The following is a 15480-nucleotide window of genomic DNA, read 5'->3' as shown; positions in this document are numbered from 1 at the left end:
GCTATAAGGTCATTTACCATAGCGTCACCATCAGGGGTATCTAGATTGAGAGCGGTGTCAGGATTAGATTCCTGATCACCCACCTCTGTCTCCTCATACAGAGCCTCGTCTCGCTGAGACCCTGACCAGTGTGATGACGGCGAGGGTCTCTCCCAGCGAGCCCGCTTAGGCTGCCTGGGACTGTCATCCGAGTCAGAGTCTTCAGCCTGTGATGCCTGGGACCCCCTTGAAGTACGGATTAGTTCCAACTGAGGGGGACCGGGGAGCATAGACACAGCAGTGTCCATGGTCTGAGAAACTGGCCTGGACTGCAAGGTTTCCAGGATTTTTGTCATAGTCACAGACATCTTATCAGCAAAAACTGCAAATTCTGTCCCCGTCACCGGGGCAGGGTTCACAGGCGTCTCTGCCTGGGCCACTACTACCATAGACTCTGGCTGCCGAAGTGGCACAGGGATGGAACATTGCACACAATGGGGGTCATTGGAACCTGCCATTAGATTAGCCCCACATGCGGCACAAGCAGTGCATACCGCCTGTGCCTTGGCACCCTTGCGTTTTGCGGATGACATGTTGTTGTCTCCTCAGAGCAATGTAGGGTATAAGCCAAGAAGCGACTGTACAGTGCAATATAAATATATATGGTACAGGGAAAAAATGCACCAAATAACACTGTGGCACTAGTGGGGCCAGCACTTATGTGCAGCTTACCGCCCGCATAAACGCGGGTGTGTGGTCGCCAGAGTCCCTTGTCTGAGTCCCCCAGAGCCTGTGTCCGTTCTCCAGCCAGACTGCATGCAGGAATGGCTGCCAGCGTCCTGTGGAGAGGGGCGGGCCCTGGGCGTGTTGAGACCAAGAGCGGGAAACCTGCGTCCCACTGTGCCCAGTGAGAGGGCTGGAGTATGTAAATAAGACTCCAGCCCTCGGCGCTGGCTATAGAACAGCGTCTCTCCCTTTCCCTGATTGACAGGGTGGGGGCGGGAACGAAGCAGAGCTAGGCCGCAAAAGCCGGGGACTAGATTTATGAGCGCTGCCGCCGTAAAAGCGCGGGCAGCGCGAGTCCCCGGCGCACTACAAGTCCCAGCGGCGCGGTAGTTCCCAAGACATAAAATCACTCAGCTAAGCTGCAGTGACTCTAACCCGAGCGCGCAGCGCTAGTGCCCCCGGCGCACTAGCACACCCAGCAAGCCTGGAGTGTGCGTGGCCTGTCTGTGCGGGGACACAGAGTACCTGAACGTTGCAGGGCCTTGTCCCTGACTGTACTCAGCTCCTCCAGCAGGGTCTCTGGGTCTGTGGATGGAGCTCGGCCTCAGGGTTTGGGGGCCGGTAAGATCCCACTTCCACAGAGCCCCTCAGGGGGATGGGGAAGGAAAGCAGCATGTGGGCTCCAGCCTCCGTACCCGCAATGGGTACCTCAACCTTACAAACCGCAAGTGGGGTGAGAAGGGAGCATGCTAGGGGCCCTATCTGGGCCCTCTTTTCTTCCATCCGATAGAGTCAGCAGCTACTGCTGACTAAACAGTGGAGCTATGCGTGGATGTCTGACCTCCTTCGCACAAAGCAGAAAACTGGTGAGCCAGTGATCCCACTGGGGGTGTATAGCCAGAAGGGGAGGGGCCTTACACTTTTTAGTGTAATGCTTTGTGTGGCCTCCGGAGGCAGTGCTATACACCCCAATCGTCTGGGTCTCCCAATGGAGCGCCGAAGAAATCTCTTTTTAGGAGCCTTCATTGGGGGACACAGGAGACCATGGGAGTCGACCCTTCCTATTAACATTCTAGAACTCAGGGCGGTCTTCCTAGCCCTCTCCCAGCGGCAGACACTTCTTCTCGGCCGTCCTCTTAGGGTACAGTCCAACAATGTGACGGCTAAATTGTCCACTCCTGGAATGTAGACAGCGGAGATTGCTGGGACCTGTTGTTCGGCATAGGTGAGGATCAGGGACATGTCCTCCACCACTGCTCGGCTCCGGGACATGTCCTCCACCACTGCTCGGCTCCGGGACATGTCCTCCACCACTGCTCGGCTCCAGGACATGTCCTCCACCACTGCTCGGCTCCGGGACATGTCCTCCACCACTGCTCGGCTCCGGGACATGTCCTCCACCACTGCTCGGCTCCGGGACATGTCCTCCACCACTGCTCGGCTCCGGGACATGTCCTCCACCACTGCTCGGCTCCGGGACATGTCCTCCACCACTGCTCGGCTCCGGGACATGTCCTCCACCACTGCTCGGCTCCGGGACATGTCCTCCACCACTGCTCGGCTCCGGGACATGTCCTCCACCACTGCTCGGCTCCGTGTTCCTCCCTTGTGGTTGATATAAGCTACAGCTGTCGCATTGTCGGACTGTACCTGAAGAGGACAGCCGAGAAGAAGGGTCTGCCAGTGGGAGAGGGCTAGGCAGACTGCCCTGAGTTCTAGAATGTTTATAGGGAGTGTCGACTCCCATGGTCTCCTGTGTCCTCCTATGAAGGCTCCAAGAAAGAGATTTGACGGTGAGTACCCAAAATCTACTTTTCCTCCTATGAAGAGAGGAAGAAAGACTGATTTGAGTCGCTCCTCGATGACCGATTTTACCTTGTATGGATGCTTTTCATCCTGGAAGTACGTCAGCAGCAGCAGGACGCAGCGCAGCATACAAATCCTCTCCTCGAAGTAATAGTCCGAGATCTAAAAGTGGCAGAAGGATCTAGATTATTTGCGGTAACACAGACAGGACACGTCGCTTCGTCCTATAAATATAGGCCATCAAGGAGTGAACGGCAAAGCCGGACCAGGTGTCAGTATGTCGTTGTGCCAGGCACTGCGGGGCTTGGGTCAAACACAAAGATGGTCATGATCATAATGACGTGTCTGTGCTCATGAGCAGAAGGGATTCACACTAACCTTTAGCATCAGCGCTTGGCTTTGCCTTTCATCTTGCAGCACTAGCTATACAAAAAAATAAAATAAATAAATAAAAATCAGCAAGTCCAAAAGTGTATCCAGGCATGAACGAGGGTCCCACCTTTATAGAGTCTTGGGTCCCCCTGTAGTCGTCCTGGAGGTAGCACTGCAGCAGCTGCACGCTCTGCTCCTCATCCAGGCCCTGAGCAAATGAATACACAGCCATACGGGTCATACATTGCAGTAAGGTACCTGTGTCTACCCTCCAGCATCACCCAAATGGGGTCTTACCAGAAATTTACTGATTCGCTGCCCGAGATCCTTCAGGGCTGGAGCCAAGTTCTTGTTGGCCTTCACCTTGTCTGCGGAGCTTGTTCTGCAAGGAGAGGGTTAATAGTGGTGGAGAAATGGGCGATCTCCGCTCGCTGTCAAGAGTAGTGACCTTTTGTTTACAGAAAAACCTCCCCCAATCCGGATCATCCCAAGGTCTCCATCCTGAACTCCAGCTAAGGCTTCGCTCACATCTCTTTACTTACTGGGTTAGTAATGGGGGTGTCTGATAGACGCCTCTCCATTACGAACACCAGGGCTTGATGCCAGCTGACACTACACAGCTGTCATCAACCCCAAAAATCACTACTCGAATGCCCTGGGACAGTGGCAATCGCACAGAGACAGAAGTGTGCGGTTGCGGGGTGTTATTTTTAGGCTTGGAAGGGCCCAATCGCCAAGGACCTTCTGAATCTGATAATACCAGCCCCCAGCTGTCTGCTTTACCTTGGCTGTTTATCAATAGTAGGGGGGACCACATAGTTTTTTACAGGCAAAAAAGCAGGCAGCACTGTAAACAATAAGAAAAAGTTGGACTTTAATAGCTAAAGTCCACTTTTTTCTTATTTTTTGGAGAGCTGCCTGCACATGATGGAATGAGGGGCGTTAGTATTGGAAGGTACCTGGGCGCTTTGTAGAAGGATAATCCTTGCAGGAACCGTTCTCCATACCGGTCCAGCTCTGCTTTGATTTGCATCTGTAAAAGAAATGTAAAACAGTTTGTGAGGAGGACGCTTTTGCTTCACAGCAGCAGAGTATTTAATAAGAAATGCTGAGAGGGAGGGCTGATGCAAAAATGACTGCACTCAGCGGATCGTGCCACCTAAATGCCGTTGTCAGTGACTGATCATGGAATTTAAAGGGGTAGACACCAGTGATGTTCTGCATGTGCTGGCTGTATCACGCAGCCGGCACCCGCCAAGCATGGAGCTCCTGCACATGTTGGAAAGGGGATAAGGGAAAATCTGTTCTTTTATCCCCTTTCCCACTGTCAGGATCGTTCTCCTTTGAGGGGATTCACTTTGCAGGGCTGAGATGCAGCGTATTAGGGGGGACGGAATGGAGGTGAGAAGGGCGGAGCGGTGACGTTGGGGACACTTACCGGATCTCTCATAGCAGAGCGGCCGAGCAGAATGGTCCACAGCTCCCGGCTGCTCCTGAAAAAAAGAAGAATAATGTAATAGACCTGTGAGTTCCCGGTCCCCTACGCCCCCCCCCGGGGATGGAGCACGGACGCTGCACATGGATGTAAAGACAACGCTCCCATCGCTGCTGCTGGTCACCTCTGAAATCTCTGACAGCAGCACATGAGGCTGGGGGGGACACACAATGTTCTTCATGCCCACCCCCTGCGATGTGATATACCGACAGGCTGCCATGGAAGCTTGTGGCCAGCTGAGGACCCCCACGCACTCCATTACGGTGCTCCTGCCAAGCTGGGCCTCGATGGGGGGGTTACACTTTCTGTCAGGCCCCCTCTATGGGGGGTTACACTTTTTGTCGGGCACCCTCTATGGGAGGGTTACACTTTCTGTTGGGCACCCTCTATGGGGGGGGTTACACTTCCTGTCTGTCGGGTGCCCTCTATGGGGGGGGGGGGGAGTTACACTTTCTGTCTGATGCCCTCTATGGGGGGGGTTACACTTTCTGTCTGATGCCCTCTATGGGGGGGTTACACTTTGTCGGGGGCCCTCTATGGGGGGGGATTACACTTTCTGTCAGGCCACCTCTATAGGGGGGGTTACACTTCCTGTCAAGCACCCTCTATGGGGGGTGGTTACACTTTCTGTCAGGGGCCCTTTATGGGGGGTTACACTTTCTGTCGGATGCCCTCTATGGGGGGGTTACACTTTGTCGGGTGCCCTCTATTGGGGAGGGGGTTTTCACTTTCTGTCGGGCGCCCTCTATGGGGGTGTGTTACACTTTGTCGGGCGCCTTCTATGGGGGGGGGGGGTGTGTTACACTTTCTGTTGGGCGCCCTCTATGGGGGGGGGTTACACTTTCTGTCGGGCGCCCTCTATGGGGGGGGGGGGGGTGTTACACTTTCTGTTGGGCGCCCTCTATGGGGGGGTTACACTTTCTGTCGGGCGCCCTCTATGGGGGGGGTTGGTTACACTTTCTGTCGGGCGCCCTCTATGGGGGGGGGGTGTTACACTTTCTGTTGGGCGCCCTCTATGGGGGGGGGGTAACACTTTCTGTCGGGCGCCTTCTATGGGGGGGGTTACACTTTCTGTCGGGCGCCCTCTATGGGGGGGGTTGGTTACACTTTCTGTTGGGGGTCCTCTATGGGGGGGGGGGGTTACACTTTCTGTTGGGGGTCCTCTATGGGGGGGGTTACACTTTCTGTCGGGCGCCCTCTATGGGGGGGGGGTGTTGGTTACACTTTCTGTTGGGGGTCCTCTATGGGGGGGTTACACTTTCTGTTGGGAGTACTCTAGGGGGGGGGGGGGTGTTACACTTTCTGTCCTTGTCGCTCTCTCATATAACTGTCCTTCCATGTGTAGACCACTATGGAGGGCTCCACCGCTGAGCATGCTGGGACCTGCAGTCCGCACACAGCCTGTGGTGACGGCTCTACCACAGGGGGCGCCATCTGACTGTTCTTCCATCCCTATCTCCCGCCCTTTCCCATTTGAACGTCGCTAGCTCCCGTCAGCTAGCTCCCAGCTTCCGGTGCCCGCCGGTTCTCTCCTGCCCGTCTCCTTTACCTCTCGTCCAGGCCCCCGGCGGCCGCCATCTTCACTTTCCAACTCCCCCCCCTACCCGCCACACACGTGACGAGACCCGAGCGCGGCCCGCACGTCACGTGACAGCCCACTGTAACTAAAGAAGGGGGGGAATCCTCCTCAGTACGGGCGGAAGTGGATGCGGCTCCGTGACGTCACTTCCTGTCAGGTGACCGGAATACAACATGGCGCTGTCCATGGTGAGGACGGCGTGTGTTCAATGCGGAGCTTCCTGTGAGGTCTGCAGGTAGTGCAGCAGCTCCACACTGCAAATACAGAAGCTGCAGCCACCTCACCACTATTTGTTTTATATATATTTATTCTTGCAAAGTTGCAATTTCTATCACATTTTATCTTGTGGATAATAAATAATGTCAGTTTAATATTACTTTTTCTAACAAATTACACACAGTAAAGTATGAAGCAATTTTACTTCTCTCAAGTCCTCTATATACAGCCCCATCCTGCAGCATATCACTCCTCTCAGCCCCATCCTGCAGCATATCACTCCTCTCAGCCCCATCCTGCAGCATATCACTCCTCTCAGCCCCATCCTGCAGCATATCACTCCTCTTAGCCCCATCCTGCAGCATATCACTCCTCTCAGCCCCATCCTGCAGCATATCACTCCTCTCAGCCCCATCCTGCAGCATATCACTCCTCTCAGCCCCATCCTGCAGTATATCACTCCTCTCAGCCCCATCCTGCAGCATATCACTCCTCTTAGCCCCATCCTGCAGCATATCACTCCTCTCAGCCCCATCCTGCAGCATATCACTCCTCTCAGCCCCATCCTGCAGCATATCACTCCTCTCAGCCCCATCCTGCAGTATATCACTCCTCTCAGCCCCATCCTGCAGTATATCACTCCTCTCAGCCCCATCCTGCAGTATATCACTCCCCTCAGCCCTATCTGGCAGTACATCACTCCTCCCATCCTCTCTATATAGCGCCCCATCCCACAGGACATCACTCCTCTGATCACCTCTATATATAGCCCCCCCCATCCTACAGTATATCACTCCTTTCAGCCCCTCTATATACAGCATAGTCTGGCAGTATATCACTCCTCCCTGCCTCTCCTGCAGAACACAATTGCTTCTCTCAGCCTCTCTATATACAGCCCAATCCTGCAGTATATCAATCCTCTCATTCCAACTGGCAATATTTAACTCCTCCCAGCCCCCAATCCCACAGAACATCACTCCTATGATCACTTCTATATACAGCTCAATCCTGTGGTGTATCAGCCCTCTTAGCCTCTCTATATACACAGCATAGTCTAGCAATATATCACTCCTCCCTGCCTCTATATCCTGTAGAACACAAAATTGCTTCTTTCAGCCCCATCCTAAAGTATATCACTCCTCTCAGCCCTATCTGGCAGTACATCACTCCTCCTAGCCGCTCTATGAAAATCCCCACCCCACAGGAAATCCCTCCTATGATCACCTCTATATACAGTCCCCATCTTGCAGTATATCAGTCGCTTCAGCCTCTCTATATACAACATAGTATGGCAGTATATCACTCCTGCCTTCCTCTCTATATTCTGCAGAACTCAAAATTGCTTCTCTCAGCCTCCCTATGTATAGCCCCATCCTGCAGTATATCACTTCTTTCAGCCCCATATGGTAATACATCACTCCTCCCAGCCTCTCTATATACAGTCTCATCCCAAAGGACTTCAATCCTCTAATCACCTCTATATACAGCCCCCATCCTATAGTATATCACTTCTCCCGACTCCTCTATATACAGCATAGTCTGGCAGTATATCACTCCTCCCTGCCTCTCTATATCCTGCAGAACAGAAAATTGCTTCTTTCAGCCCCATCCTACCGTATATCACTCCTCTCATCCCCATCTGGCAGTAGATTACTCCTCCCTCTCTATGTAGAACCTCATCCAACAGGACATCACTCCTCTGATGACCTCTCTATACAGCCCCCATCCTGCAGAATATACCTCCTTTCAGTCCCTCTATACACAGCATAGTCTGGCAGTAGATCCCTCCTCCTTACCTCTCTATATCCTGCAGAGCAGAAAATTGCTTCTCTCCGCCCTTCTACATGCAGCCCATTCTGCAGTATGTCACTCCTCTCAGCCCGATCTGGCAGTACATCATACCTCCCAGCCTCTCTAAATAGAGCCCCATCCCAAAGGACATCACTCTTCTAATCACCTCTATATGCAGCCCCCATCCTACAGTATTTTATTCCTCTCAGCCCCTCTATATAAGGCCCCCTTCACACGTCCGTGAAAAACACGCACGTGTGTTACGGGCCGTTTTTCGGGTCCGTGTCCCGTTTTTGTGTCCGTTTTTATGGTTCGTGTGGCACCTGTGTGAATTGCGTATGCTAGCCGTGTTTGTGTGCAGAACGTCCGTGTGTGCGTGTGGAATTAACGTGTATGTGTACGTGTAATGTCCGTGTGTAATGTCCGTGTGTGTGATGCACAATGTCGTTTATAAAAGTCGGCTGACAGCAGACAGAGTTGCGCGATGAGAATGAACTCGGGTGAACTTCACCCGACTTCATCCTCATACCGCGGCTCTGTCTGTGCCGAGTACTGATTAGCGGTCACCTGTGAAGGATTCACCGGTGACCGCTAATCCCCCGAGTAACTGAAGTTTCCCCCCCTCTCTCATACTTACCGTTCCCCGATCTCCGGCGCAGCGCTGCACGGCATTCACACTGCTGCGGCGGCTTTTACTATTTTGAAAAAGCCGGCCGCCCATTAAACAATCTCGTATTCCCTGCTTTCCCCGCCCACCGGCGCCTATGATTGGTTACAGTGAGACACGCCCCCACACTGAGTGACAGGTGTCACTGCACCCAATCACAGCAGCCGGTGGGCGTGTCTATACTGTGCAGTAAAATAAATAAATAATTAAAAAAAAAATGGCGTGCGGTCCCCCAATTTTAATGCCAGCCAGATAAAGCCATACGGCTGAAGGCTGGTATTCTCAGGATGGGGAGCTCCACGTTATGGGGAGCCCCCCACCCTAACAATATCAGTCAGCAGCCGCCCAGAATTGCCGCATACATTATATGCGACAGTTCTGGGGCTGTACCCGGCTCTTCCCGATTTACCCTGGTGCTTTGGCAAATCGGGGTAATAAGGAGTTATTGGCAGCCCATAGCTGCCACTAAATCCTAGATTAATCATGTCAGGCGTCTATGAGACACCCTCCATGATTAATCTGTAAGTGACAGTAAAAAAAACACACACACCCGAAAAATCCTTTATTAGAAATAAAAACACACACATATACCCTGGTTCACCACTTTAATCAGCCCCGAAAAAGCCCTCCATGTCCGGCGTAATCCAGGATGGTCCAGCGTCGCATCCAGCGCTGCTGCATGGAGGTGACAGGAGCTGCAGCAGACACAGCCGCTCCGGTCACCTCCACGCAGCTAATGAAGACAGCCGTGCGATCAGCTGAGCTGTCACTGAGGTTACCCGCGGCCACCGCTGCATCCACCGCTGGATCCAGTGACAGCGGGTAACCTCAGTGACAACTCAGCTGATCGCACGGCTGTCTTCATTAGCTGCGTGGAGGTGACCGGAGCGGCTGTGTCTGCTGCAGCTCCTGTCACCTCCATGCAGCAGCGCTGGATGCGACGCTGGACCATCCTGGAGTACGCCGGACATGGAGGGCTTTTTCGGGGCTGATTAAAGTGGTGAACCAGGGTATATGTGTGTGTTTTTATTTCTAATAAAGGATTTTTTCTGGTGTGTGTGTGTTTATTTACTGTAATTTACAGATTAATCATGGAAGGTGTCTCATAGACGCCTAACATGATTAATCTAGGACTTATTGGCAGCTATGGGCTGCCAATAACTCCTTATTACCCCGATTTGCCAAAGCACCAGGGTAAATCGGGAAGAGCCGGGTACAGTCCCAGAACTGTCGCATATAATGTATGCGGCAATTCTGGGCGGCTGCTGACTGATATTGTTAGGGTGGGGGGCTCCCCATAACGTGGAGCTCCCCATCCTGAGAATACCAGCCTTCAGCCGTATGGCTTTATCTGGCTGGCATTAAAATTGGGGGACCGCACGCCATTTTTTTTTTAATTATTTATTTATTTTACTGCACAGTATAGACACGCCCACCGGCTGCTGTGATTGGGTGCAGTGACACCTGTCACTCAGTGTGGGGGCGTGTCTCACTGTAACCAATCATAGGCGCCGGTGGGCGGGGAAAGCAGGGAATACGAGATTGTTTAATGGGCGGCCGGCTTTTTCAAAATAGTAAAAGCCGCCGCAGCAGTGTGAATGCCGTGCAGCGCTGCGCCGGAGATCGGGGAACGGTAAGTATGAGAGAGGGGGGGAAACTGACCGACAGACTGTGAGAGAGGGACAGACAGACAGAGAGACCGACAGAGAGACTGACCGACGGACTCAGGGAGATTGACGGACATACACAGAAATAGAAAGAATAGCCGACATCACTAGAAATAAAAACACCAAACGGACACGGACTATAGGTAGATGCATACGTGTTTACTAACGTGTGTGCACATACCCATAGACTTTCATTGTGTCCACGTGTGCGTGCTCCGTACAGATAACGGACATGCATCCGTGCCAAACGCAAACACATACGGATCACGGACACGCACACACGGACATAATGAAATAACAGACGTGTGACCACAATCATAGATTAACATTGGTGCACGTTTGGCCGTGTCTCCGGTATATACGGAAACGGACCAAACACGCACGTGTATCACGGACGTGTGAAGGGGGCCTAAAGCATACTCTGGCAGTATATCACTCCAGAAGAAGAGGGAGGAAGGACCCAGCACCATTTCCAATGTAATAAAATCCAAAAACTTTATTCGGTCATTTAAAAACTATATTACAAAAAGTTCCATGATGAACACCAAAGCATAGGTGCTTTGGCGTTCATCATGGAATTTTCTGTAATATAGTTTTTAAATGACCAAATACAGTTTTTGGATTTTATTATATTGGAATTCGTGCTGGGTCCTTCTTCCCCCTTCTTCTGACTTCACATTCTGGACCTTCCTGTCCAGTGGACCGTGTGCACCCTGCTAAGTCCTGGAGCTCAGTCATTGGGGTGAGCTGAATAAGTTTTTTCTTTCACAGGATATCACTCCCCCCTGTCTCTCTATATCCGGCAGAACACAGAATTGCTTCTCTCTGCTCCTCTATGTGCAGCCCTATCCTGTAATATATCACTTCTCTCAGCCCCATTTGGTAGTACATCACTCCTCCCAGCCTGTCTATATAGAGCCCCATCCCACGGGACATCACTCCTTTGATGCAGAACAGAAAATCACTTCTCTATGTACAGCACCATAATCCAGTTTACCACTCCTCTCAGCCCCATCTGGCAGCACTTCACTCCTCCCTGCCTCTCTATATAGAGCCCCTTCCCTCATATAATCATTCATTTGATTACCCCTATATACAGCCCTCATCCTGAAGTATAATAGTCCTTCTGCCACTCTATATACAGCATAGCCTGGCAGTGTATCACTCCACCCTACCTCTCTATATATCCTGCAGAACAAAAAAAATTGCTTCTTTCAGAACCTCTATAAACAGCCCCATCCTGCAGTATATCACTCCTCTCAGCCCCATCTGGCAGTACATCACTCATCCCTGCCTCTCTATATAGAGCCCCAAACCACAGATCTTCACTCCTCTGATCTCCTCTATATACAACACCCATCCTGCAGAACTTAACTCCTCTCAGCCCCTCTATACACAGCCCCAGCTTTCAGTATATCACTCTTCTCAGTCGCATCCGGCAGTACAGAACTCCCAGCTTCTCTATATCGAGCCCCATCCCACAGAACATCACTCTTCTATATACAGCCCTTATCCTGCAGAAATCTCAATCACTGTATATACAGCCCCATCCTGCAGCATATTACTCCTCTTAGCCTCATCATGCAGTTCATCACTCCTCCCAGAAGCTGTATATAGAGCCCCATCCTATACAACATAACTCATCTAATCCCCACTATATACACCATTATTCTTCACACTTCTAATCCCCATCCTGCAGAACAGAACATTATTCCTCTGAATTCTCCTATATACAGCCTCATCCTGCAGTACATCACTTTTCTGAGCCCCCCGTGTACAGGCCCATCCTACAGAACATAATTCATCCTAGCCCCTCTATATACAGAATCGTGCTGCAGTAATGCACTCCTCTCCACTTATCTACAGTATATATAGGCCCACCATGCAGAACAGAATTTCACTCCTCTGTGCCCCTCTATACACAGCCCCATCCTGAAATACATCACTCTTCTCAGCCCCTCTATATACAATACTATCATGCATAACAGAACATTACTTCTCTCAGCCCCTCTATTTACAGACCCGTAACCATGTTAAAGAAAAAGTACTTTTTATACACAGCCCCATCCTGCTGTTCATTATTATTTTCAACCCCTCTATAGTTACTTCCTAAAGTATATTACTGCTTTCAGCCCCTCCATATACAACCACATCATGCAGTTAATTTCTCAGCTTCTCTATATATAGCCCCATCCTGCAGAACATCACTCATCTCAGCTCCTTTATGTACAATGCTATCCTGCAGTTCATCCCTTTTAGCCTCTCTAAGTACAGAAACATCCTTTAGTACACCACTTGATTCAGCTCCTTTATATACAACCTCATCCTGCAGTACATCACTTGTCCCCTTTTTATATACAGCCTTTTTCTACATTATATAACTTCTCTCAACCCCTCTATACACAGCTCCATCCTGCAATACATCATCCTACTCATCTCCTCTATATGCTGTATAGCACTCCTTCAAGTCTCTCTATATGGCCCTATCCTGCAGTACATCACTCCTCCCAAACCCTTTATATACAACCTCATCCTGCAGTACATCACTTCTCCCTTCCCCTCTATATACAGCTCCATCCAGTAGACTTTCTGGGACTGAATATGGATTACAAGATCTTTATTATAATAAACAGGACCATTCGGTCATCATCGAATTCCAGAGGGCACGTTTATAATCCAGGCTGTGGCAATGACCATTGTGGAGATCCCCGTGTTTTTATACATGATCTTAGGGCAAGGAAATGCAGGTTGCTATCACCGGCATGTTGTGATGAGCTAATGTAATGTGTGATCCTTTTGGAGCAGGAAAATAAAATATAGATTGCAGCCCTATGTAATGAATCTGGTGCATTTACTTCTTATGTCTATGCGGCCGATGCAGACGGTATGAGGATGAGTGATTGTTCTGGTCATTTTGCTCATTCATTGGCTAATTAACAGCCTGTGTGATAGGTTCTTTATTCCCCTGGTAAATCCCCCTCTGCTCTAGTGATCCCTCTAGCCTCAGAGGTCATGTGCTGTACCAGCTTACATCACTATAGAGGCCAGTGATTGGCTGCAGTGGTCACATGGATGTAAGCATCATTACTCCAGCAGCAGTCCCTCCAGTCATGTTACCTGTCAGACGCTACTCTTCTGTGAAGATAGGTTAGTCACCCTAACAGGCAAAGGATTCGATGGTCAGTCAATATACAAGACTGTGTGCAGACTTTGAGTGATCGGCCATGTATCCAGTGCTACAGTTCAACCTCATTCACTCTGATGGGTGAAACCCAATAAGACAAACCCATGGACTCTGGTAGTAGATATGAAATCCAATGATGCTGTCTGATTAAAAACACTTGTATTGATGGTGTGCTAAAACCAGTATAAAAAAAATGTTAACATGTTAAACAAACCAGTACTAGGACCTTCCTCAGGTTATAGTTCATTACTCATGGGTTAAACTCGCTGTTTATGAGACTGAGAAATCACAGACCGGTCATGGTGTCCATACGGAGAGCCGTCTGGTACCAAAAGTGCTGACAAAGGGCATGTGAGCATTAAAACTGAAGAAAAGAAAGTTGTTCTCAAGCATCGGTGAAGTAAAGCACGGGGCAGTAAGAATCCTCTACTGAGGCTTGTGTGGTAGGGTATATATGTACAGACGGCAGGAGTTCTACCACTTCCATTCATAGCAAGCTTAAGGATTTCTCCAGCTCCGTTCAGGTGCAATAAGGCTGAAGAGATTTTGGCTATGTGCACACGGTGCTTTTTTTTCCAGCACAAAAAAAACAGCTTTTTTTCTGTGCTTCTTTTCATGCTTTCATGCTTTTTTCATGCTTCTTTTCGAGCTTTCATGCTTTTTTTTCTTGCTTCTTTTCATGCTTTCATGCTTTTTTTCTTGCTTCTTTTCATGCTTTCATACTTTTTTTCATGCTTTCATACTTTTTTTCATGCATCTTTTCATGCTTTTTTTCCTGATTTTTTTCATGCTTTCATGCTTTTTTTCCTGCTTTTTTTTCCTGCTTCTTTTCATGCTTTTTTTGTTACTATTGAATGCTTGTTTCAGCTCATTAAAGTTGGATATGAACAAAAAGGTGTTCTGATATTTCCTTCTTCAATCTCCATTTTGGAATAAAAGTGACAGGAAAATGATGATCCATTAGATCATTTACCGACGCCGGTATTCACGAGCTCATGCAGGTGAATAGCGGCGCCGGGAATCAGGTATTCAGAGATCACTGTTGCTATAGTAACTCGCTCATTAGGTTACTATGGCAACGGTGGCAGCGGTGATGTCACCGCTTACCAACCCGCAGTCTCTGCTCACTCATTGAGTGATTAGACAGCACAAGGAGCAGAAGCGTTCTTCCTCCCCCATGCTTTCTGATGTAGCAGAGCTAGATCGGTGACAGAAGACCAGGATCGAGGAGGGGTGAGAGGGAGTAATAAAGATGGCGTCCCTAAGTGTGTCTGTCTATTTATTTCTAATAAAGATTTTTTCTGTGTGGTGTCTTTTTTTAACCCTTTATTGGAGATTCTAAATGGCTGGGTCAAACTTGCCCTGACATTAAGAATCTCGGACTTAATACCAGCTGGTAAAACAAAGCTGGTATTAACCCCTTATTACCCAGCGTGCCACCCGACACCAGGTCCGCTGGGAGAGTTGGACACAGCGCCAATAGATGGCACTTCTATGAAAGCACCATTTTGTGGGGCAGCTGCAGACTGCAATACGCAGCAGGGGGGCCAGAAAGCTTGGGCCACTCTGCGCTGAAGATTCCAGTCCCTACCTGGCTGGACACAAAAATTGGGCGAAGCCCACGTCATTTCTTTTTAGATTTTTGGCAAAAAAAATCAAGGAAAAAGGGCTTCCCTGGATTTTCCATTGCCAGTGAAGGTAACACCAAGCAGTAAGGGTTAGCAGTTAGTAGCTGTTTGGGTTACCCTTAGCTAGCAATAGAAAATGCAGCGGGAGCCTACGCATTTTTTTTCTTTACCCCCTAACCCTTTTGGGTTATGTTTGTTTTTTTTGTTTTTTTTTTTTAAATAAATTTAAAAAAAAAATAAAACCGAAAAATCGACATGGGTTTCGCCATATTTTTGTATGCCAGCCAGGTACAGCAGGCAGGTACGGGCTGCTCCCAACCCCCAGCTGCCTATTTGTACCCAGCTGGGAACCAAAAATATAGGTTATATT

General features: G+C 49.8%; 1 protein-coding gene across 1 annotated transcript in view; it reads right to left on the bottom strand.

The window, feature by feature from the left end:
• The window catches only part of NUP188 (nucleoporin 188), a 292457-nt gene extending 286406 nt beyond the window's left edge, over positions 1-6051 (bottom strand). The window contains exons 1-7 of the mRNA XM_075324769.1: positions 5928-6051; positions 4322-4376; positions 3843-3916; positions 3181-3265; positions 3011-3091; positions 2890-2934; positions 2581-2673 (exon numbers count right to left, since the gene is read on the bottom strand). Coding sequence (XP_075180884.1) covers positions 2581-2673; positions 2890-2934; positions 3011-3091; positions 3181-3265; positions 3843-3916; positions 4322-4376; positions 5928-5956 — 462 coding nt within the window. The 5' untranslated portion in view covers positions 5957-6051. The remainder of the gene's footprint in view (positions 1-2580; positions 2674-2889; positions 2935-3010; positions 3092-3180; positions 3266-3842; positions 3917-4321; positions 4377-5927) is intronic.
• Positions 6052-15480: the final 9429 nt, after the last annotated feature.

The sequence above is a fragment of the Anomaloglossus baeobatrachus genome, chromosome 9, assembly GCF_048569485.1.
Source record: "Anomaloglossus baeobatrachus isolate aAnoBae1 chromosome 9, aAnoBae1.hap1, whole genome shotgun sequence".
NCBI classification, from domain to species: Eukaryota; Metazoa; Chordata; class Amphibia; order Anura; family Aromobatidae; genus Anomaloglossus; species Anomaloglossus baeobatrachus.
Note: the sequence above shows the minus strand (reverse complement) of the source record. Positions and strands in the feature narration are given on the sequence as shown.